Source organism: Lissotriton vulgaris, chromosome 11, assembly GCF_964263255.1.
Source record: "Lissotriton vulgaris chromosome 11, aLisVul1.2, whole genome shotgun sequence".
NCBI classification, from domain to species: domain Eukaryota; kingdom Metazoa; phylum Chordata; class Amphibia; order Caudata; family Salamandridae; genus Lissotriton; species Lissotriton vulgaris.
The window spans coordinates 303,933,940-303,959,933 of NC_141699.1; the positions used below are offsets into that span (position 1 = coordinate 303,933,940).

Genomic DNA, 25,994 nt, shown 5'->3' on the forward strand with positions numbered 1-25,994 from the left:
TTGTGCTTAAAAATAAATGTTGGGGAAGGAGCTACGGCGGCAAACAAGATGGCTGCTTAGGCTCCCGGCTCCGCCGACCTCAGTATTCCGCCACAAGATGCTGTACAATATCCTGATTTTACGCCCAGCCCCTGCGTGGATGAACTGTTCCTCATTCTGATGGTGAAATCCAAAACATTTTATCGTCTGATTTTACGAAATTACATCGAATTGAAGATCGTGGCCTGTTCCAGCGGTGAAGCCGGGGCCTCGAATATCTGCAAGGCCAGGCTGCAGTGAAACAACATCGGCTGAGAGACCTTGGCAGGGTCCGGTCAATCGTAGTGGAGGCTTCGTCTGCACCCGAATTTGGTGGCAATTGTTTTCTTTGCTCAGCATTGAGAGAGCGGTGACCTTGCTATTGCTGACTGTGGGTGGGGATCCCCGTTCCGGGGACCCGGTGTAGATTCCCGCCGGTGTTCGGCGGGTCGGGACCCCGGCCTGCGGTGTAAAGCCGGGTAAACGCGGCTGTAGATAACGACGGGTCACTGTCCAAGCTTGCCCTTTCGTGATCCTGTTCGTTCCCCCCGAAGATGCCAGATTCACCTGGGGAGCTGATTGTGATTGGTATCGGGCGTTAGACTATGGATCGAACAGTGTCTGAGCTATCGCTGAGGTCAATATTGGCAGAACTTCGGGCGTTTCACTCGCAAGTGGATGTTTTATTGACTAAAATGGATGCAAGCCTAACTGGGATTCGCCTCGAGGTACCGGACCCTGCTCCACTATTGAAACAGCAATCTACAGCCATTCAAGCCGCGGCCATTTTGACTCTGTGCGAGGACCCCGTGTGGGAGCGAGTATTGAAACCAACGGATGGTGCCCTGGAAGATGGTGTCCCCGAGGTCGTGAGTGTACCACCGTACCTTCCATCACCATTGACTTTGGAGGTATCGAATGGCGTTCCCCCCCCCGGAGACTTGTGTTGTAGACTCTTCTCTCATCTTGTGATTGTCTCTTCTTTTACGATCCTGGGGCAAGAAACATCGGGACTGTCCAGCTAGGGGAGGGAGACTTTCTGCGCTTGAAGTTCTCGTGGACTTACTAGCCACAGGTGGTAATTGATTGACTTTTGATGACTTCCTTCTCCTCTATGACTCGTTTGTGTGCTTTTGGGTCTCGCTGGAGAGGGTTCGTGTGCTGGTTCGAAAGGGTCAAGGTTAAGATCAATTAAGTCGGGACGGTTTGGAATTGCTATTATAGACGCTCGAACTGCAATTGTTTGATTCAAGAAGCTGGGCGGTGTATTACGGTGCCCCCTACTGCCTTTTAAAAGAGTTGCTTTACATCCGTATTTTTGCGACAGGGGGTGTCTGTTTTTGGCAGGGGGCTAAGGGGCTGGGAGCACATATGAATATGCCCTCCTCCATTCTTCTTCTTCCTTCTTTTAGGGTTTAAGTTACTTGGGGCGACAGGCACCCTGCTAGTGGGGTTAGGCTATAGCCATCGGCAGGGGTGCCGGGTGAGGGTTTGGAGTTTTTTTTAAATTTTGCCTTTTTTATTTTCTATGGCCTTTTTCTCCCTTACCTTTCGTCCTTTAGGATCAGTATGGTTTGTGCTTTATTTTGATTTCATTGTGTTCTGGAATTTAGTGCCCATGCTTCTTACGTTAGTCGGACTTCCGGGTGGGCAGGCCCTGAGAACTGGCGTTCACGAAAATGTATATTGTATTGTTGTTTACTCTGATTCATAAGCATTGACGCCAGAGTCCCATAAATGGCTCTTTCTAGATGCATATCCTGTTTTCTTGGTCTGTCCCCCGTATCCTTTTGTTAGATTGTATGGCACCTGATCCGTTCATTTAAATAATATAAAATAAAAGCTTTATTATATCCTGTGATCTATCTATGCGTTCTAATACAAGTTCTATCCTGAATCACTGCCGGACCTCAGGGTTGTCGGCTGAGGAGCTGTGTTGTACCATGATCTACTGGGTTCTACTTCTGTTTAGCGGCCTGCCCCTGCGGTTGTAGGCCCATACTTGTATTTTATGAATGCTGCAATAAAGGTTTTTCAAAAAAAATTCTACTTTTTGCACTCCCCATCTCTTCTGAACCACACTATATGCAGTTGAAATGTACATATTGATTCCAGCAATAGTGTGTTTATAATATCGTCTGACTGTGAATTTACTACACAGACTGTTGAGTTGCCTTGTCTGTTTTCTTTGTTAGTGTGTCAGTTGACATCGTCTGGTGTCCTGCTGTTAACACTTTTTATAAAGGTTTCTAAAAATCGTTTATTACAAAATAAATCTGTCCGGCTGGACTAAGAATATAGTGTCTATTTAGCCTATATTTATTTGACAATATTGCTCTGTCTAGGGACCACTGTCCTGTTTATAGATATAATCACCCTAAGGTCCCTAGCATATTGCTTCCTTGGGTTCCCTTGTAAATTACAAATGATATCTTTTTCTTACATCACTAGGAGAAGCAATATGTCCATTGAAATCTACACCGCTTCGGGAGCAAAACCACTTTATGTATATTCAAGAGGAACGGTACCTGATAGGTTAAATGGTTTCTGCTGCCGTGGGCACTGTGGCGAAGGGTGAAGCGGGGATGGTGGCGTAGCGCTCGGTGGTAACGGAGGGGCTGGTGAAGATGGCGTTGACGAGGTTGTAGATGAGGGATTACTGCTGGAATCTGGCTGGTAGGGCACTGGAATATGATCCTGTGAGACCAGGAACACAGGAGGAGAAACGAAAATGAGAGAAATGCTGGGGTAATAAAAACATAGCTATATAAGGCATTTCTTTATTTGTGCACCTATAGCTGTAGTATGGTATGCACAAATACTCATTTGCCTAAAATAACATACAATCATATCAAAATATATTGTTAACTCTCCACAGATACACAGTTCCACAAATCAGCATACAGTATGGTGCAAATGCATAGATAAATAAGTGCTACAGGTTAAGCATGAGCGGATTTTGCGGATTGGCAATCCGCGAATTTTGCGGATTTGCGGATTCGCAATCCGCAAAATCCGCGAATTCCCGCGAATTTGCGGATTTTTTTTTTTTTTGTGTTCGCCCGTGTTTCTGCCAGTTCGCGAGGGTTTTTACAATTTCGCAATTTGCGAACTTACCTGTCGGGTCGCAAGTTTTGCGAACTTGTTGTTTCTACGTGTCCAGCCTGTTTGGGACACTCTTCTTCATCACTGCCACTCTCTGTCACCACTGCCACTCTCTGACTACTCATGCCACCCTCTGGCCCACCCATGCCACCCTCTGTTTCATCACTACACCCTCTGGTTGTCCAGTGTACATTATTTTCGGCAAAGCAAAGCACACCTTCCCTGCCTCAAGTGACCTGAATTAATTTGGGGCTGATTAATGTGTCACAGAATATTTTTTTAGCTGGCACCTGCTTCCTTAGTGCGCCCTGATTAGTGATCTTTTGCACTTGCTAAGTGCTTTCATTGTTGCAAAATTAGTTACAACACCTGCCCTGCCCCAACTGACAATAATGAATTAGGGGCTGATTAATGGATTTTAACTTCCAGCCTGGCTCCTGCTTGTCTCCCTTAGCTGTAATTCAGGACCTTTGTGGCATATGTGTAACTATTCTGAGGTTCAGAGCAGGGTCACATAATAGTTTCAACTGGCAACTGAACTCTGGAGGGGCCCCTCAGGAAGCCCTACAGGAAATGGCTACTAATGATGTGCCTGAACTTTTGAACCTGGTAAGTAGTTACTTTCAGTTTTGCCAAGATCGTATTTCTGCAATTTCGCACTTATTCGCGGGGCGCGAACTCACGCTAACAGTGCGAGCAGCGCGAGCAAAATCCGCTGCTCGCGGATTTGCGGATTTTGCGGGAAATTCGCAAATCTCGCGGATTGCGGATTTCCCGAAAATCCGCAAAATCCGCGAGCGGAACGGATTTTCCGCCCACACCTACTACAGGTACACCATTCATTGTCACGACTAAGATTTCTTATGAATGAACTCTTGATTATAGTCTGTTCGATATTGTAAGCATGCGAGGCAACGCAAATACACTATGTATAATGTTCAAATAAATATAATTGCAATGCAAATGCATGACGTGAGATAATGATGAAACTGCTCTGTCAGACACTGAAGGTACACTGTTCAAGGTGACTCAGGAACTACAAGCATTGGTCATCAGACTACTAACAGTGAGCCAGATTCATGGAAAAAAGCGTAACAGAACATTACAGCATATTTCTGTCTGAAATGTCTTTAATGCTTTTTGCTATTCACAAACATTCCCAGAAGTATGCCTGGAAAGCTGTGCCAGGTCCCTTTTCTTAAATGCATTCTTCAGGAACAATTGGGTTGGTGTCCCTGCAGCGGGCTATTTCTTCGTCAGCTTCCACCTTTTCCCTTCGGGTGAATGTCTTCTCAGTTAAGTATTTTTATACCACTTTGAGTCTCAAAATAGATACTTTGTCCCCTTATAATCACCTAGCTCTTGCTGGTGGCTCTATCTTCCCTATTTCATGACTGGCTGTATTTTGACACACTTGTTTGCCATTCTTTCTCAGTGAGCGAACATTTTCCTCTACACTTGTGGCAAAGAAATCTTCAGTAGCAAATCCATTTAGCCATGCAACAAAGGAGGAGGAAGAGGAACAGCCCTACTGTAGGTCTACAAATATAGTGTTGCAGGTGCCACAAAGTGAGTCACCTACAAAGGGTTGTCACATATCATGATCCCTTTAAAAAGGTTTATTGGGTTCCTCTTCCAAATATTGTGGCATGCTTCATCATCGCACTTCAAATCCTAAAATATAAGCTCGAACAAGATTAGTTTGAGAGCTCCTATTAGTATGTACGATTGGGGCTCAGGAGAAGTGGTATTAAAATTATTTTGGCCAGTTAAATAAATAATGTATTCGTTAATCTTTTTTAAGATTAGATTAAAAAGCAGAAGGGGTTGTTAGAGGAGATTAAACACCCTGCATCCTTAGAAATCTGTTTGTCACTATGTTTCAGAATCTCTCTCAAGCCACTGGGAGCAGCTATGCTTTCACCAGGACTGAACTGATCTCTAAGATATACACCTAATGTTCACCTATGGTTGATATCAATTACATATATATTTATACAACACTCTGCATGCTATACTCGTTTAATTTTCCCTGGGGATTACGGTGGTTTACAGGAGTAAGAAAGGTAACAGCTTCTGGTACTATAACATTTGTCAAGTGTTAAATGTTGTGACTAGCAGCCTTCCTCTCCCTACACTTTCAGGAATTCCAGCAGGGGACATTGGCTGTTGGCCATAGGTTGGGCGTATTCTTAACTTTGAATATGATAACATAAAACCTAGAAATGTACAGAAAAAACACAAAGGTTAAAGTGATGCTATAGTTAGGTGGTGTAATTTGAGATGTCATAAGTGATGTCATCAATAATGTCATTTAGCGGAATACTAATGTTGTAACCCACCAATATCAAGTTTATAACAAACTGACTGTATCTTTTGCTGTAATGTTCAATAAAAGGAGTTAAACATTTTTAATTTAGTAAGTCATACGTGAGGTAATATGTGCGGTCACAAGCAGTTCATAGCAGAGTCAAATGTTCTAGTCAGTCCACTAAACTGCAAGTGATGAATTCCAGTATAGTTTGTAGTGGGGGGTTGCGTGTCTGCGGGGTTAGGAGCAGGGCCTGATCTCCAGCCATGCGCAAAAATTGAGTTGGTTGAATATGATCAAACAAAAAAGATATATGTGAAAAAGAAATATTAGAGAATGGGATTTCTGGTTGGCTAGGGCATGCGCCTAAGCCAGGCAGAAACCACAACCCTAGTCAAGGCAAGGGAGTTACACGCTGAAGATAACCCCTGCTCACCCTGTTGGTAGATTGGCACAAACAGTCAGGCTTATCCCAGAGGCAATGTGTAAAGCGTTTGCGCAAACACACACATACAGCAGCGGCACACTAGGCACACTAAAAAAGAAACTCCACACAAGATTACATAAAAAATTGCATTTGTATTATCCAAAACACATTAGAATCATAATCACACATATGCACTCTGCCAACTGGCACCAGGTAATAATTTACAGGGGATTATATGCATGACAGGCCCAATTGGGCCACTGTCAGAACCTTTAGAAAGCACAAGTAGCAAATATAAGACACCCAGCAACTACTGGCAAAATACTGTACTCAGCATTATCACTAGCAACATAAACGCATTATTTCTGCATCATATTTAGCATAAATCACATTTAGGAATGCACGTTAGTAACACTCCCCATGTGCATACATCAACTTCAGCATAAACACATTATGCATTCCTTTAGAGCCTTGATCCCTACCAGTACACACAGGTACTCAAAATGACCCCAGGTCAACTGGCCTTCTCTGGGGCCCAAATGCCCTCTGTCCCAAAAGTCAAGGCACAATCATAGAGCATTCCAAGTGGCCCTCCAGCTGCCTTGGCAGCAAAACCAATGTGCGCAATGCACTGGGGGCGGGGAGGGGGGGTGTATCTCACTCCTTCCTTGTTCTCAATAATCAAAATTGCCCCCCCCCCCCCCCCCCCCTGTTGCAGCTGCCCGCTCTCTCGCGGTGCTTCTGTGAAAGATAAACATGAACTGGCACTAACAGTGCCTTTGAAGCCCCTACTCCGGGACTAAGGAACAAAAATGCCCCCTTGTTGCAGCTGCCCGCTCTCTCGCGGTGCAGCTGTGGAGATCAACAAGCACTGTCACCAACTGTGCCCAATTTGTCTGAACTGGGGTGGCAGAGTGGGCTAAAGAACGGTGATAGATTAAACCCAGATCTTTTGACTGTGTGTGTGTGTTTGATTGATTCAGATGCTCCGTCCATCACCACCCCCTTTTGTACCGCAATTTGAGCACCAACACTGCTTTGCGCTCAGTCCCTACTCACCGGGGCTCTGCTTGACTCCTCTGGTCTGTTTAGGCAGGGGGGAAGCCCCGGGGACTCGCCTCTCTCTTCACGAGGTGGGGAGGCAGCAATGGAACCATCAAGGCTCCGACTCCTTTTGGACATACGCGGGGCTCCCACCAGCACACGGGCGTCGCCTTCCTCCAGGCATACTTGGCATGGCTCCCAGCGACTTCCTTCCTGCCGGCCCCAACCAGGAACAGCTGGCTGGCTTCCTCTGTGGTCGTGCTTCGTGATGCAACACCCAAACGCGAGATGGGCTCCTGCTCTGCTGCTCAGAACACCACCATGTGGGGTTGGCTCCCGCTTCACCAGAAGTGTGGGGTGGGTTCCCGCTCTGCTCCTTAGAACACCACAATGCAGGGTGGGCTCACGCTTCACCAGTAGTGCGAGGTGGGCTCCCATCTCACCCCTGGACCACGAGGGAATCTCCACACTGGGATTCCCTCTCAGACACTTGGCAACAACGCGCTGCAGGGCACCAGTGCTCCTCTTGTCCTGGAGCACGAATTTTAGCAGTGCAAAGTCCGGAGTGCGTCCCACAGGTCAAGCCCCCAAAGTCCTCAGAGGCAGAGCTGGGCCCAGGAAGGCCAGATCACAGGGCCCTCCAGCCAGAGGGGCAATCACTCGTGGCGGTACCTCCTAGTGCCCAGCAGTCTTCAAGTAAGCACCCAACAAGCAGCACTCCAATATTTATACAGCATTTCTCTTTGTCTGCCCTGGCACAGGGCTTCTGAGAACCAGTCTCAACTGGTTCTGCAGGGTGTTGAAGTACTCTGTTTACCAGGCTTCTGCCCTCCTTTGTTAGATTGGGCTCGGTCATGAGACTCACCACAGGGGGGGGGCGGAGCCAGCACTCACCTAGGCAGGCACAGACCTATTCAGTGTCAGGGACTACTCCTCCCACTACTCCAAATGCAGATCTGCCCATTCAGCCTAGCTCTGACTCATCCTGCCCTCCCTGGAGCCACACACCTCACCAGCCCCTGTCACTCCAGAGCCAGACATGCAATACACATCAGGCAGGCAGACACTTAGCACACAGAAATGCCAACTTCTAAAAGTGGCATTTCGAAAATTTGGATAATAAACCTGCGCACACCTTTGTGCAGCATTTATTATTACTCTTCCAAATATACCAAACGTGACCACGCTGCTCCTCTCACATCAGGAACTACCACTGAAACACTTATCAGGGAATCCCCAATGCATTCCTATGGGAGGGCAGCCTCACAGCAGTGATAAACCAAAATGGATGTTTGTCGCTACCAGGTCATGTCACACACTTAAGGTACATGTGCTAACTTCTACCTACAATGCACCCTGCCCATAGGGCTGGCTAGGGCCTATATTAGGGGTGGCTGACATGCTGTAAAAGGGGGGTCACAGACGTGGCACACACTTTAGGTGCCACGTCACAGTGGCAGTAACACTGCAAGCCGAGGCCCTGCAATGGCAGAGGCCTGAGATGTTTGAAAGGCTCCTTTGGTGGATGGTGCAATCAGCGCTGCAAGCCCACTAGTAGCATTTAATTTACTGGAGTATCTGTGACACCTCTTTACAAGGGACTGACAAGTAAATTAAATGCAACTAACAGGTGTAGACCAATCTTACCAGGTTTACCACAGAGAGGACACACACTTTACACTGGACAGCAGTGCTAAAGTGCCCAGAGTCCTAAAAACACCAACACCATGTCAGAAAAAAGGCTAGGAGGAAGGCAACAAGTTCAGGGAGGACCTGCAAAAAGGGCCAAGTCCAACAGATCAACATTTTTGTTAGGTATAATAATACGTTCTTACTAGATGTTACAAAATTACCAGAAATTGACCAAAATAAATAAATATTGAAATGACATTATAGTTAGGTGTGGTAATAAGATCTTAGCTGATGCTAAAAAAATTGAAATTCATTTAAAAAACAAAGGTTAATATCACATTATAGTTAGTTGTTTGAATGAGACATGAGCTAATATTATCAAAAAATGAAAAAAACTGTTATAGTTTAGTAAAAAAAAATATAGCTTCCGCCCCCATTATAAATTGACCTTAGGCCTGGCCCTACACACCTCCTCCACAGTTACACAACCCATATTCTAGTCCTTTTTGTGTTTTAAAGTTAATATACAGCTTCGAGAATACCCCCAGCGATCAGTCCTCCCCACCCCCCTCTGATCCTACTCCGCCAACTAACATCCTTAGCAACTGGAACCCAATCACCACTGAAGACACCACCCGCTTAATGAACTCAATCCACTCTGGCTCGCCAACCGACCCCTGCCCCCACTACATCTTCAACAAAGCTGACTCCATCATCGCTCCCCATCTCCGTGACGTCATCAACGGCTCGTTCAACTCTGCCACCTTTCCAGATAGCTGGAAACACGCCGAACTCAGCGCCCTTCTGAAGAAACCCACAGCAGACCCCTCGGAACTCAAAAACGACTGACCCATATCCCTCCTCCCATTCCCGGCCAAAGTCATTGAGAAAGCCGTCAATAACCAACTCGCCGCCTTCCTTGAATCCAACAACTCCCTCGATCCATCTCAATCCGGGTTTCGAGCCAAACACAGCACCGAAACCGCCCTCATTGCAGCGACCGACGACATCCGAACACTACTAGACAACGGAGAAACTGTGGCCCTCATTCTACTCGACCTCTCCGCCGCTTTCGACACAGTCTGCCACAGCACCCTTATACAACGCCTCAGCAACATCGGCATACAAGGAAAAGCCTTGGACTGGATCATCTCATTCCTCGCTGGGAGAACTCAAAGAGTTCGACTTCCCCCATTCAACTCAGAGGCCACTGAAGTCATCTGTGGCGTACCTCAAGGATCTTCACTTAGTCCCACCCTCTTCAACGTTTACATGAGTCCTCTCGCCCCCATTGTGCGTCAACACAACCTTGGCTTCATCCTAGACTCCTCTCTCTCGATATCCTGACAAGTCAACGGAGTCTCATCCTTCTGCTTCAACGTAATTCGCCTTCTCAAAAAGATCTTCCGCTGGATACCCCTCGAGTCAAGAAAGACTGTCACCCACGCACTGGTCACGAGTCGACTGGATTATGGAAACACCCTCTACGCCGGAATCACAACAAAATTATAGAAAAAATTCCAACGCATCCAAAACGCATCAGCGAGACTCATATTAGACATCCCTCGCCAAGATCACATCACCGGACACTTAAAAGACCTCCACTGGCTTCCCGTCAACAAAAGAATTACTTTCCGCCCTCTCACCCACGCACACAAAGCCCTCTACAATCTAGGACCCGAATGCCTCAACACTCGACTGTCCTTCTACAAACCCACCCGCCAACTTAGATCGTCCAATCAAGCCCTCGCCGCAGTCCCGCGCATCCGAAAATCCACCATGGGTGGCAGATCATTCTCCTTACTTGCTGCCAAGACCTGGAACTCACTCCCCACTCACCTGCCCCTTACTCAAAACCACATCTCCTTCAGAAAAGAACTCAAAACCTGGCTATTCGACAAATATTGAACCCCTTCCCAAGCGCCTTGAGACCCACTGGGTGAGTAGTGCGCTATACAAATGCCCGAACTTGAACTTGAAGGATGGTAGTGGTGGAAGTTATAGTTTTTTGACTAAGCAGTATCTGCTTGGGTTTGATTTTTTATTGTTAGCTCATGTAATTTAGTAATTACACAAAGGGGGCTGAGGAGGTTTAAGGACCTGCGGGAGTCAACTCCCTACTCATATATTCTCATCTCAAAAGCAGCCCCGGGCCTGTACCGATAGGGAGGTCTACCATGTGAATCAATGTGCATCAGTGCAGAGTAGGAGATTTCAAAATAAAGGACAGTTCCCCTCACACACCAAGGGTGTTATGCTTCATCATGGGGGTACCATCTCGCGTGAGAGACGTAGTTCTCACGTGGGCTACAACCCCCTCACTGCGAGGGAGGAGCTCAAGGATGTTTTGATAAAGAGGGAGCGTGTACTAAAACCCTATGAGGGTGTGTGAGGGGAACTGACCTTAAAAGGGAAATCCCCTGTTCTGCACTAATGCACATTGAGTCACATTATAGACCCTGTTAACTATGATGCCATTGAAAAAAACACATATTTGAAGTTGTGTGAGTGCCCTCAGTGCCAGTAGCCCCAGTGATTCCATTGTAGTACTCTGGCTCAGCACAGGCATCATTGGAAAGGTGGAGAGGTAAGAGATGGAGAGGCCGGGGAGGTATGGCTAAATTTTACTTCTTGTAGCATCTTCTGTGTCTATACCTGTAAGGGTTTGGAAAAGAACCGTATGCAAAAATTTCTGCCTTCTTTCCAATCTTTCTAAGACCTTGCCTCATTCCCTAATTAGTACACTCCATATAAATCTTCCTAATGGCTTAACTGCTGCTACTGTGTGGAGTCCACGCAGCACACCTAGTTGCTTAACCAATCAATTGAATTGGGGGTTTGTATAGCGTAGCTACTGACCCGTGAGGGTTCTCAAGGCATTGAGGAGGGAGAAAGAAGGGGGCTGCTGATCTGCTTGGGCACTAGGGTTCAGTCAAAAAGGCAGGTCTTGAGATCCTTCCTCAATTGGGTCAACAACGGGATTACCTGAGGTGGAGAGGCAGGGTGTTCCAGGTCCTGGCAGTGAGGTAGGAGAAGGATCTTCCTCCGGTTCTGGCCTTAACAATGTCTCTAATGGTGCAGTCCTATTTTGCTCCTGGGTAGCCTAAATATGTGTCATAACAGCTCTTCCAGTTAGATGTTTCTCTGTCACTCTTGGGGAGAACTCCTTTGATGGATTAACACTGCCTGCATCAGGATTAGCCCTCCATTCCTATGGCTTCTATGTATGATTCTGTTCTCTATTTCAGGTGGTAAGTATCTGCATTTGCAAACTCTCTGCAACATTCTGTGTTTTCGTACAATATATTCGACATGACATGCTTTTGACACTTTGGCAAACTTTATGCACCTCACCCAAAATATCACGTGTAAGTTAACCACAAACCTGTTCACCCCAAAGGTTGTCTAGGAATCCCAATGAAATCAGTGAGCTTCACAACCTGGCTAGTGGCATGAAGAACCATATAAATTGTACAATCAGGGCAAGTTCTGGGCCTCGTAAAAGAGAGTAAAGTAACATATTAAAATCTAAATCTAATACAGTACAATATAATTTAACCAGTTTGATTATTTTTGAGTTTGAACTTGGGTCAGGTTCAGACACACCTTGTGGTGATGTGTTTCTGTTTATTTTGCTCTGGCCCAGAGGACTGAGTTCTCTCTCAACATAGCAGACATGTTTTAGAAGTAGAATAACACTTTTCAGGCCTGTACTACCAGTGGGTTTATGTGATTTTTCTACTGCCAACTTGTCACTTGTCATCCCAATTCAATGTCAGAGTATGCAGACAAAATGTTGGAGAAAAAGTATTATGTGGACAAAATGTTGTGTCAAGAATAGCGTGGACAAAAATATTGTGAAGGTAAGATTCCATAGTTATGCAAAGTTTCCTTATATATAACTCCCCATTTATGTACCTTCACTATACACATATATATATATATATATATATATATATATATATATATGTATATATATATATATATATATATATATATATATTGCAGCTCCGTTGCACCAAAGATCCGGGTCACTCGCAGGCGGGTGCCTCTCGTGGTGGCGCCCCACGTGAAAAATAGCAGCTCCGTCTCTCTCAGTTTCTCCAGAAAGAAATTACGGCACTCGCAGGGAAAGTGTTCGATATGTTTAATCAACACACTCAGCAGACAAACGCGTTTCGGTTTTCCTTCGTCAGTGTCTACCATTGACACGGAAGGAAGCAAGTTTAAAAGCTTTACAGCGCCTTGTTGCATGTGCATAGAAAGAGGACTGACGTTTACCCCTGTGCTAGATAATTTCACTTAGTACATAACTTTTTACTTTAACATTCAGAAAAAACACGTTTACGAAAGGCACTGTGAAATACATTTCAACCAATAATTTCGAGTATTTAACATTTCCTATTTACGAAATTAATCACATTTTGTGTAAATTATATTCGCCTTTCGTATGTGGTGTGAGTTATTCAGCCGTGGATCGGCATTGCTCACGGGGTGTAATGAATTAGTTACAGAGTTTAGGCTTTTCCTAGATGGGAAGCTAATTCCTCATTCCTGTTTAATCCCAAAGGGGCCTTTGTCTGGAGGTCTATTATGTAGCAGGATTCAAGTCTTCTTAATTTCCGCAACCTGTCTCCACCCCTAGGGTCCACTGGTATATGATCTAGCGCAAAGAATTGCAGCAGTTCCCTGTTGCTATTGTGTCTAAGGGCAAAATGTTTTGCTACGGGATAGTTGAAGTCCTTATTCATGATAGCACGTTGGTGCTCTAATACACGTAACTTGACGTTTTTCACTGTGCTGCCTATGTATTTCAAACCACATGGGCACATTAGGCAGTAGACAACATGGGTGGTATTGCAAGTGAGAAACTTGGATATTCTCTTGCTATGTCCTGACCCTGGTATATCATATGTAGTTCTTTTCTTGCTCTTCTCGCAGGCTTTGCATTTGCCGCAGGGATAGAATCCTGGCATGTCCCTAATTCTGCCTGTCGTTGTGATCCTGTCTGGCAGATGGCTGTGTACAATTTTATCCCTGATGGACCTCCCTTTTCTAAAGGTGATTAAAGGAAAAGCCGGAATCTCTTTTCCAATGACCTGATCCGTTTTCAGGATATGCCAACTTCTCTTTAGGATATTTCTCAGATGATTGGAGTCTTCTGAGAAAGTGGTTATCATTCTGAATTTTCCTTCATTCAGACTCGATTTTGTGTTCTTTGTCTGTTCTTTTAGAAGTTGCTCTCTAGGGATTCTTTCTACTCTTTTTAGAGTGTTTTCCAGAAGTAGTTTATTATATCCTCTGGCTTGAAATCTATCAATGCTTTCTCTTGCGGCTTTTGCAAAGTCTGCCTCTCTGGAGCAATTTCTCTTTATTCTAAGGAGTTCTCCATAAGGGATACTTCTAATTAGGGTCGGGGGATGACTGCTTCCGGCATGTAAAACTGAATTGCCGGCTGTTGTCTTTCTAAACAGTTCTGTCTCAATTTTTCCACCAGTCAAGTTCACTTTCAGGTCCAGATAATTCACTGTTGATACGCTGATATCTGCAGTGAATTTCAGATTTAATTCATTCAGGTTTAGATGTGCCACAAACTCTTCTGCTGAAGTTACAGATCCCTCCCATACTAGAAAGAGGTCATCAATGTACCTATACCAGACTTTAAGATTTCCTATCCATTTCTGGAAATCAAGGCGTAACTTGACTGGTGGAAAAATTGAGACAGAACTGTTTAGAAAGACAACAGCCGGCAATTCAGTTTTACATGCCGGAAGCAGTCATCCCCCGACCCTAATTAGAAGTATCCCTTATGGAGAACTCCTTAGAATAAAGAGAAATTGCTCCAGAGAGGCAGACTTTGCAAAAGCCGCAAGAGAAAGCATTGATAGATTTCAAGCCAGAGGATATAATAAACTACTTCTGGAAAACACTCTAAAAAGAGTAGAAAGAATCCCTAGAGAGCAACTTCTAAAAGAACAGACAAAGAACACAAAATCGAGTCTGAATGAAGGAAAATTCAGAATGATAACCACTTTCTCAGAAGACTCCAATCATCTGAGAAATATCCTAAAGAGAAGTTGGCATATCCTGAAAACGGATCAGGTCATTGGAAAAGAGATTCCGGCTTTTCCTTTAATCACCTTTAGAAAAGGGAGGTCCATCAGGGATAAAATTGTACACAGCCATCTGCCAGACAGGATCACAACGACAGGCAGAATTAGGGACATGCCAGGATTCTATCCCTGCGGCAAATGCAAAGCCTGCGAGAAGAGCAAGAAAAGAACTACATATGATATACCAGGGTCAGGACATAGCAAGAGAATATCCAAGTTTCTCACTTGCAATACCACCCATGTTGTCTACTGCCTAATGTGCCCATGTGGTTTGAAATACATAGGCAGCACAGTGAAAAACGTCAAGTTACGTGTATTAGAGCACCAACGTGCTATCATGAATAAGGACTTCAACTATCCCGTAGCAAAACATTTTGCCCTTAGACACAATAGCAACAGGGAACTGCTGCAATTCTTTGCGCTAGATCATATACCAGTGGACCCTAGGGGTGGAGACAGGTTGCGGAAATTAAGAAGACTTGAATCCCGCTACATAATAGACCTCCAGACAAAGGCCCCTTTGGGATTAAACAGGAATGAGGAATTAGCTTCCCATCTAGGAAAAGCCTAAACTCTGTAACTAATTCATTACACCCCGTGAGCAATGCCGATCCACGGCTGAATAACTCACACCACATACGAAAGGCGAATATAATTTACACAAAATGTGATTAATTTCGTAAATAGGAAATGTTAAATACTCGAAATTATTGGTTGAAATGTATTTCACAGTGCCTTTCGTAAACGTGTTTTTTCTGAATGTTAAAGTAAAAAGTTATGTACTAAGTGAAATTATCTAGCACGGGGGTAAACGTCAGTCCTCTTTCTATGCACATGCAACAAGGCGCTGTAAAGCTTTTAAACTTGCTTCCTTCCGTGTCAATGGTAGACACTGACGAAGGAAAACCGAAACGCGTTTGTCTGCTGAGTGTGTTGATTAAACATATCGAACACTTTCCCTGCGAGTGCCGTAATTTCTTTCTGGAGAAACTGAGAGAGACGGAGCTGCTATATATATATATATATATATTACCTACTGGCGTTCGCCAGTAGGTATATATAGTTAGGATAAATTCCCTATGGGACTTTTGAAAATTCTATGTCTAATAACTTTGGCGTTTGTGGATGGAATCGGCTGAAATTTTCAGGAAAATGGCACATTTTGTTTCTGAGCAGCTCCTGAAAATTTGGTGGGGTTTCGTCAAGGGGGGGCTGAGAAAAAAGGGGGGTCCCAAAACGCGTTTTTTGCATTGAGTTTTCCATAGGGCGGTTGGACTCACTTTTAGCTCGAACGGCTGAATGGATTTGCACGAAACTTGGCAAAATTGTAGGGACTGTTAGCCCGATGTGCCTTTGCTAGGTCTCAATATATGTGCTCCAGTAGTTTTTGAGAAATTAACGTTTAAATCAAGATATATATCTGTAACAGCGCTCTGGGCAGCGATCCGGTCCGCTTACTTTTCGCTTATCGGAACTTTGCGCGCAGAAAGCTGATTGGCTCTCCGGTGTCTGTCAACATTCTAAACAGTCCGGAGCGGCCGCCATCTTGTCTCTCGGTAGGATCGAGAGAGAAGAAGAGGTGAAAAACGAAGGGTGAATTTAATGAAAGGGGGCAAGGTATCCCCCTCTTGACCCCCTAGGAATGTTGTTGGGGTTATTAAAGGGACCCGTGGGGAAAAGAAAAAAAAAATGATTTTTCACGGTAGAAGCGCTTCACGGGCCGCGAACTGGGCCGCAAACTGGTAGCGAAACGGGAATTCGCCATTTTGTGCTTCGTAAATTAAATTACTAGTTATAAGTGGGTACGGGAGACGTATCCTAATCCCCTATGTTTCCTGAGGGTGGGTGAGGAGGCTGATATATGTTGATACATCTCTTCCAGCGGCTGTGCGTGAGCTTTTTTTTTTTTTTTGCTGCGTGACAGTCCGGAGCGGCCGCCATCTTGTCTCTCGGTAGGATCGAGAGAGAAGAAAAGGTGAAAAACTAAGGGGGAATTTAATGAAAGGGGGCAAGGTATCCCCCTCTTGACCCCCTAGGAATGTTGTTGGGGTTATTAAAGGGTCCCGTGGGGAAAATAAAAAAAAAATGATTTTTCACGGTAGAAGCGCTTCACGGGCCGCGAACTGGGCCGCAAACTGGTAGCGAAACGGGAATTCGCCATTTTGTGCTTCGTTAATTAAAGTACTAGGTATAAGGGGGTGCGGGAGACATATCCTAATCCCCTATGTTTCCTGAGGGTGGCTGAGGAGGCTGATATATGTTGATATATCTCTTCCAGCGGCTGCGCCATCTTGCCTTTTTTCGAATGCCACAATTTTGTCGTGCACGGCAGCCATTTTAGATGCCAGGCTGGTCCCAGGCTATCACCTACCCCTGCGGATGTAGTTTATGGCCCCAGCTGTAGAGAATTCAGACATGCCAATCCTCCTGATTCAGGCGTGTGAGTACTGATTTCAGTGCTAGTCTCCCGCCTCCCGATTTCTGCAAGCAAAAACCCGGGGGCATATTACTAACAACTAGCGATAATTTTTGTCTATAACTTGTTTAGAGACAAAAATTATCGCCGCACATCGGCGATTTTTATCGCAGATAAACCTTGCTATTATCGCAGAAAAGTCAGCGATATTCATGTATTATCGACCTAATGCTCTTAGCCATGTTATCCACCTCCCATTGGATAACATGGCTAAAACCTGCTCAGGGCAGGTGTTAGCTTTTGGAGATATTCGCGCTTAGTGCGAATATCTCCAAAAGTTGGTAATAGAAGGTAGCGATGTTAGGGACTGTTTCCAGTCGCTAACATCTTGGCACGCCACTTTGCATGTCATTAGTGATAAGTATCACTGACATGCAAAGCCGGGCCCAAGATGGTCGCTATCTCCTTTTAGGTGTCACTAACTGGTGTTAGCGACAGCTTGATAATAGGGAAATAATTTTATCTCCGCTTTCATGGTTTTTAAAGCCAAAAAAGCGGAGATAAACCCCCTTGCTAATATGCCCCACGATTCCTTGGGGGTTTCAGCTGATAGGGCTTGGTATTGTGTTACATGGTAATTTTTCCATGAAACGTCAGAGGGTCGATGTAGGGGTTCTAGAAGAGGTGATAAACCATTTAAGCCTCATGAACAAGCGCATGGTCTTTTAAAGATTTCTGAAGTACTCGGGGCGGCGGTGTGTGTGTGCCCTCTTTCAGGAGCGGGCGGGGGGGCACTGCCAGCAACTTGCCAGGTCAGGTAGTGTTCAACACGTGCATCACCCTTTCTCTGCTTGCTATTGCGCTCCATGCTTCGGAAAGGTAAGAAAAAGAACGTGCATTTGAGTTTGAAATGTCCGATCCTGCAGCAGCACACTTCCAAAGCCCACACATGACAATAACCCGATTCAAGGCCCCATTCACCCGTTTTTCAAAAAATAGATAACACTCCAACAAAGTAAGGTTATAAAACTTTATTAACTTTTAACGATAATGAACAGAACAAAAACTAAAAACATTTAAACATTTATTAACACAAAAAGCAACAATGGTTAGAAGCTGTCTTTTGTGCGAATAGTCCCAAGGCAGCACAACGTGCAGAGTTCTGGACGGCACCCAGGTGATGTCGCCTGGGTGCCGCACTGGTTTAGGGATCCTACAATGCTGCTCCGAAAATTGGCGTGGGGCGTCCCGGGTGGGGCGGGGGGAGGCCTCGTCAGTAGCGGTCTGTTGTGCGAATAGTCCCAAGGCAGCACAACGTGCAGAGTTCTGGACGGCACCCAGGTGATGTCGCCTGGGTGCCGCACTGGTTTAGGGATCCTACAATGCAGCACAGAAAAACAGCGTGGGGCGTCCCGGGTGGTGCGGGGGGAGGCCTCGTCAGTAGCGGTCTGTGTCCAGTGTCACATGGCTGACACAACATGTACGACAGGCACCCAGGTGATGTCCAGTAAACTGCCGCACTGGTTTTGGTATCCTACAATGCTGCTCCAAAAATTGGCGTGCGGCGGCCCGGGGGGGGGGGGGAGGCGGCGTGAACGGGCCTCCCCAGGTGGCGGCCATTCAGCTGTTTACCGCCCGCTCTTGCGACTACAGCGTCTCGCTCACCATGTAGTTGAGTTGTTCCCACTCTTGCGGTGCAGCGATAGGCGGCTGCCACATGACTCTTAAAATGGCGGACGGCTCTTCGGTTTTGGGCCTGGTCCACTGAAATGGCCCTGGGACACCTTGGAAGTCGGATGCTTGCCTGCTAGGGCTTGGGCTCCATTCTCGAAAAGCGTCCCCTCAGCCGTGAAGATTGTATAAAAGTCTTGGGGGCTCCCAACTCCCGCAGGCTTTCGGTGGGGAGCGGCTGCCATGATTGCTCGCGGAATGACCACGACGGAGCCACGAGATGGTGGTGCTCTCATGCTGACGCCAGCTTCAGTCTGAATGATCCAGAAACAAGGTGGGGCTTTCATCGTTTGGGAAAAAAAAATGTTCTAAACCAATGAAAAGTGTTATTTTTAGGTCATATGACCAAGCCTTCCATCTTTAGGAAACCAAAAGTAAAATGAACCAATGAAAAGTTTTATAAACAAGTCACATGACCTGTTATGCGACATAGGGCTACAAAAAGCGTAGAAAATCCGTTGGCACGTGAGGCGGCGTCAGTAGCGGACCGATGTGCGAATAGGCCGAAGGCAGCACAACGCGCCGAGATCCGGATGGCACCGAGGTGGTGTCCAGCAAATTGCCGCACTGGTGTGGCCATCCTACAATGCTGCGCCGAAAGACGGCGTGTCCAGCTGAATTGCGGTCACTGTTGCGGTACAGTGACTCGAACGCGCCGAGATCCGGATGGCGCCGAGGTGGTGTCCAGCAAATTGCCGTACTGGTGTGGCCATCCTACAATGCTGCGCCGAAAGACGGCGTGTTCAGCTGAGTTCCGGTCACTCTTCCGGCACAGTGACTCGAACGCGCTGAGATCCGGATGGCACCGAGGTGGTGTCCAGCAAGTGGCTGCACTGGTGTGGCCATCCTACAATGCTGCGCCGGAAGTCGGCGTGGGGTGCCCCGTTGGCTTATGAGGTGATGTCAGTAGTGGACTGATGTGTGAATAGGTCGGAACCAGCACAAGGCGCCAAGATCCGAATGGCAAGTCCTGGATGTTGAGTGCCTCAGTTGAGATTTCTGAGCAGTGCTTGTAGAACTGTCTGAAGCTTATTTGCACCTGCTGCAGCTTCACTAGGTCCGGCGGAACTTGTTGCCTTTTCCTTTCTGCTTCTTTTCCTACAATGCGTTTCTTCTGAAGACACGACCAGGTCCCTGAATGTGTGCAGGGGGACGCTATTGAATGAATGAACGCGCCGAGATCTGGATGGCACCGAGGTGGTGTCCATCAAATTGCCGCACTGGTGTGTCCATCCTACAATGCTGCGCCGAAAGTCGGCGTGGGGTGCCCCGTTGGTTTATGAGGTGATGTCAGTAGCGGACCGATGTGTGAATAGGTCGGAACCAGCACAAGGCGCCCTGCACTGTTGAGCCTTTTTCAATGTCTGTTTTTTGTTCTTTCCCTTCCATCAAAAACAAAACAAAAATACAAGGCGCCAAGATCCGAATGGCAAGTCCTGGATGTTGAGTGCCTCAGTTGAGAGTTCTGAGCAGTGCTTGTAAGACTGTCTGAAGCTTATTTGCACCTGCTGCAGCTTCACTAGGTCCGGCGGAACTTTTTTCCTTTTCCTTTCTGCTTCTTTTCCTACAATGCGTTTCATCTGAAGACACGACCAGGTCCCTGAATGTGTGCAGGGGGACGCTATTGATTGAATGAAAATGGCGGCTTGACACAAAGCTGACTCAAGCGTTACTGTTGGTGCTATACAGACAAAAATTGGTTTTCAGTTTGTACATTCTTCAGGTTTTTTTTTCCATCCAAGTCTGATTGAGAGTTTGTAGAAAAATGGCTTCAGATTTTCCACATACTACTCTTCAACATTCTTCCTAAATGTAACAATGTGAAACTCACTAGGAGAACGGCTGTTTCTGTTTCCTTTCAAAATGCTGCCACCAATATTTTCTGAATGGAAGACATCATCTTGTAACATAAAGGGCCGAAAGGGGTTCTGGTCTGGCCGATGGTTGGTGGAGACATTTTGACTATATCTTGGACCTGCCCGGCCTCGCCCAAAATGGCGCCGGTATAAATGGGACTCGTAACTCTTTGCCCGCAAATGTATATCTAGAAAATGTTATTGTAAGTGGCCCTGTCGTATTTTAATTACAAAATGTACGTCCACCGATACCGCAACTGTTAGACACCTTTGTTCTTGTCACCTAATGGCCCGCTCGTTACGTTCTTCTACAGTGTAAATGTCTCCTCATCATATACGATTTGAGTTTGCTCCGTGGCCGGCCCACGTGGTTATAGGCCCGTATTTGTATACTGACATTTTCACAATAAAGGTTTTTAAAACAAAACACGGTAGTAGTATTTTCATTTGTAAAGTTTTTACTTTTAGTGACTGTTTTCGAATCAGTAAAAGGCAAGTGAAATAAAGCAGTCCAATTACATGACGGATAAAAGGTATAATATGTAGGAACGCAGTAAAGATAAATGGTCAAGGGCAGTTGTGTTTTTCATGTCTGCAACATAAAGTGATCGATAAGAATCTGATAATCAGGCGCATCGGCGACTAAGACAGCAGGCCGAATCTCTTTTACTCAACGGCTCCGTCATGGAAGGAAGAAACGCCCTTTTTCTCGAAAAAGGAATATATTTTACTTGCCAGACAGTTGTAAATTTTCCGGGAAAGTACATTAGCCTGGAATATTATAACATATGTTTGAAAAAAAAATATTGTTCGAAAATAATAAAAAGCGTAATTTTTAGGTCATATGACCAAGCTTTTCATCATTAAATTAACAAAAGTAAAATGAACCAATGAAAAGTTTTATTAACAAGTCACATGACCTGTTATGCTTACGTTACGCGCTGCGCGCCGCGCCTCGGATCACTTCCGGGTGCGCTAACGCGGCGTGTCATAAAACGCATTACGCGACAACGTAGGTCAAGAATATAGTCTAAATGTCTCCACCAACCAGCGTTCAGAACACAACCCCTTTCAGCAGTCCAAAAAGTTCTGTTAAATGACAACAGAGGGGACAGGCAACAAGAACCATCAGTCAAAGAGGGGAGGGCAAGTTCTTCTCTTCCGGGTCATGTTGGGGCGCTACCGGAACTGATCGAATTGGTAGTCTACAGTGTTTCTGGATGTTTCAGACTAAAGCTGGCGTCAGCATGAGACCACTACCATCTCGTAGCTCCGTCGTGGCCATTCCACGAGCAATCATGGCAGCCGCTCCCCACCAGAAGCCTGCGGGAGTCGGAGGCCCCCATGACTTTTGTAGAATCTTCACGGCTGAGGGGACGCTTTTCGAGAATGGGATCCAAGCCCTAGCAGACAAGCGTCCGAGTTCCAAGGTGTCCCAGGGCCATTTTAGTGGACCAGGCCCAAAACCGAAGAGCCGGCCGCCATTTTGAGAGTCCTGTGGCAGCCGCCTATCGCTGCACCGCTAGAGCGGGCGCATCTCAACTACATGGTGAGCGAGACGCTGTAGTCGCAAGAGCGGGCGGAAAACAGCTGAATGGCGGAAGAGGCACAGTGTAGCAAAAGCGGGCGGAATGGCAACTAAAACGATAAAGGGGCGCCTCACTACAGCTTGTCTTCAGGTCAAACGGATTGTGGGACAAGGTCCAGAATTGAAGAGTCATCAAAAGGCAAAAAGTACCGCCGGACCCCGGGAGCCGGCCGCCTATGTCGGGGGCGATCTCAGGCTACACCAGTGCTATAAGACTTGGGGAGGGTGTCGGAGCCAAGCGTCTTCTCCGAGTCCATGGCCATCACAGCGCCCCTCAGGGGCCTCCGTCAAGCTGTTTAGGAAGGTAACATATCATATTGTTTTCTAATGCAGTCAGGTCCACAAACGACACTCACTTACTTTGAGAATAGTGAAGCTGCAGTAGGAGGAAATAAGCTTCAGACAGTGTTACAAGCGCTGCTCAGAACTCTTAACTATGGCACCCAACATCCAGAACTTATGCTATTTGAGAATGGTAGTGACATCGAAGCATCTCGGGGACCAAAACCATTAACGTACTTTCACGTATGAAAATCTTACTTGGGGAGGGGGCAGGAGCGAAGCGCCCCCTCCCAGTCAGCGCCACCACACCGTATGTTGAAAATCTGAAGCCATCGTTCTACAAAGTCAACCAAACTTGGATTGAAAAATCTAGAAAAATGTACAAACTGAAAACCAGTTTTGGTCTGCATAGCATCAGTAACAACGCTTGAGTCAGCTTTGTGTCAAGCCGCCATTTTGATTCAACAAAGCACAGGCATTGAAAAAGGCTGAAATTCAGAACTCTAAACTATGGCACCCAACATCCAGGAGCTTGCTATCCGGATCTTGGAGCCTTGTGCTGTTTTCGATCTATTCACACATCGGTCCACTACTGACATCATCTTATAAACCAACGTTATGTAAATAGTTTTTTAATAAAATGTTTTACCCTATTTCTTTGCTGGTGTGTTGTCTATATTTTTAATATTTGCATAGGGTTTGTCATTATTTTGTGCGGGATGGGTGATGGAGCCGAGCTGTCTTGCAGCCCTCATGGTGTGGAGCTCAGTTCATCTCACTATTTTCGTATTTCTCAAGAAGGGTTGTTCCTAATATTTCTATTTTAGCGAGGTCAAAAAGAGATCCAATTAGTGGCCTACTGATTTTGCTCGATTACTTTTATTTTTTTACACGATTTTTAAATATCTGCAAAGAATAAACAGAGTATTGCGACTTTGTGCTTGTTTGTAAATAGAGAATGATCCAAAGAGAACCAATTCTAAAACAGTAAATGCTTGGACAACAATCAATCAAATGGAGAGACAAGGAGGTACGACGGATTACAACGGGGGTAAAGGCCTGCGTTAACTACCCTTCTGTATCTGCAAAGAGAGAGTACTAACAAAGGCAAAAGAGGGGAGGGGGGGGGCAGCGTTCAAAGCACATCAGCGTGCATAAATACGAAAATGTTTTTATCTATCACGTACTTGACATTTTAAAGCTTTTCATATTTGCTATTAAAAAACCAATGAAATTCACAGAAAAAACCATAGGTTATAGTGGATATATAGTTAGGAATTTGCATTTACAAAACCTTGAAAATTCAATGAAAAAACCATAGGTTATAGGCCATATATAGTTAGGAATTAGCATTTACAAAACCTTATTTTACTCGCATAAAACCATTGAAATTCCATATATAGTTAGCTAACTATAAGCGCTAACTATATATCGCGCACCCGCAATCCACTGCTGATGATGTCACATATTACATCATTCATGACATGGTCAGTGACATCACTGATGACATCACTGATGACATCTCAAATGACATCACTGATGACAACTCAAATGATATCAATGATGACATCTCAAATGACATCACTGATGACAACTCAAATGACATCACTGATGACATCTCATTTGTCATCACTGATCACATCACTCATGTGATAATACAATGAACCTCTTCAGACTCTAATATAACCTTACATACACTCAGTATAAACAGACACTCACAGACTGTCACTCATCCATGGACTTACTCACACACCTAGTCAGTCATGCAAAGAATCAATCACACCTCCATTTCCTCAACTATACAGTTATACACATCTTACTTATTCAAACATATAATAACACATATTTACTCTCTTATATAATCCCTGATACAAGCTCACAGTGATCGATACAGCCACTCACACATTCACTGGCTCTTATGTTCAGTTATTTATATATCTCAACTCTCACATGTATTGTGTTTTACATACGTACTTACTTGCACATGTAGCAATGAGAAATCCATTCACTCACCAACACACCCATGCACAGTCAACCGCTCATATAGCTGTTTCCACATGCACTCTTGAACTCATACTCCTAGTGAATCAACTGCTTACACATCTATGCACAGAGTCACGCACCTCCCAGCCACCCACACACACACTCAGCCTCCCATTCAAATATTTGGGCAACCAATCAATAACCCATATGGCTACTCTTATAGCTACTGATCAACACAAGCAGCAGTTTACACAACAACAAACATACTGATGCACGAATTAAGACAGTTTAGTCACTAACCCATGCACTCAGTGAGACACATTTAATCACTCACTCATACAGTCAGTCATGCACCTACTAAATTCTTCATCCAGACACTTATACATCCACTCATTCTTCAATATGTGAAACATATTTTAACTTTACAGAAACATACAGTCACTGGATGTTGTAATCAGTGATGTCATCAGTGATGTCACTGACCATGTCATGAATGATGTAATATGTGACATCATCAGCAGTGGATTGCGGGTGCGCGATATATAGTTAGCGCTTATAGTTAGCTAACTATATATGGAATTTCAATGGTTTTATGCGAGTAAAATAAGGTTTTGTAAATGCTAATTCCTAACTATATATGGCCTATAACCTATGGTTTTTTCATTGAATATATATATATATATATATATATATATATATATATATATATACATATATATATATATATATATATATATATATATATATTACCTACTGGCGTTCGCCAGTAGGTATATATAGTTAGGATAAATTCCCTATGGGACTTTTGAAAATTCTATGTCTAATAACTTTGGCGTTTGTGGATGGAATCGGCTGAAATTTTCAGGAAAATGGCACATTTTGTTTCTGAGCAGCTCCTGAAAATTTGGTGGGGTTTCGTCAAGGGGGGGCTGAGAAAAAAGGGGGGTCCCAAAACGCGTTTTTTGCATTGAGTTTTCCATAGGGCGGTTGGACTCACTTTTAGCTCGAACGGCTGAATGGATTTGCACGAAACTTGGCAAAATTGTAGGGACTGTTAGCCCGATGTGCCTTTGCTAGGTCTCAATATATGTGCTCCAGTAGTTTTTGAGAAATTAACGTTTAAATCAAGATATATATCTGTAACAGCGCTCTGGGCAGCGATCCGGTCCGCTTACTTTTCGCTTATCGGAACTTTGCGCGCAGAAAGCTGATTGGCTCTCCGGTGTCTGTCAACATTCTAAACAGTCCGGAGCGGCCGCCATCTTGTCTCTCGGTAGGATCGAGAGAGAAGAAGAGGTGAAAAACGAAGGGTGAATTTAATGAAAGGGGGCAAGGTATCCCCCTCTTGACCCCCTAGGAATGTTGTTGGGGTTATTAAAGGGACCCGTGGGGAAAAGAAAAAAAAAATGATTTTTCACGGTAGAAGCGCTTCACGGGCCGCGAACTGGGCCGCAAACTGGTAGCGAAACGGGAATTCGCCATTTTGTG

At 45.2% G+C, this 25,994-nt stretch overlaps 1 protein-coding gene across 1 annotated transcript in view; it reads right to left on the minus strand.

The window, feature by feature from the left end:
- KSR2 (kinase suppressor of ras 2) overlaps positions 1–25,994 on the minus strand; it is a 1,792,292-nt gene that overhangs the window by 818,207 nt on the left and 948,091 nt on the right. Inside the window, exon 11 of the mRNA XM_086943271.1 lies at positions 2,547–2,715. Coding sequence (XP_086799397.1) covers positions 2,547–2,715 — 169 coding nt within the window. The remainder of the gene's footprint in view (positions 1–2,546; positions 2,716–25,994) is intronic.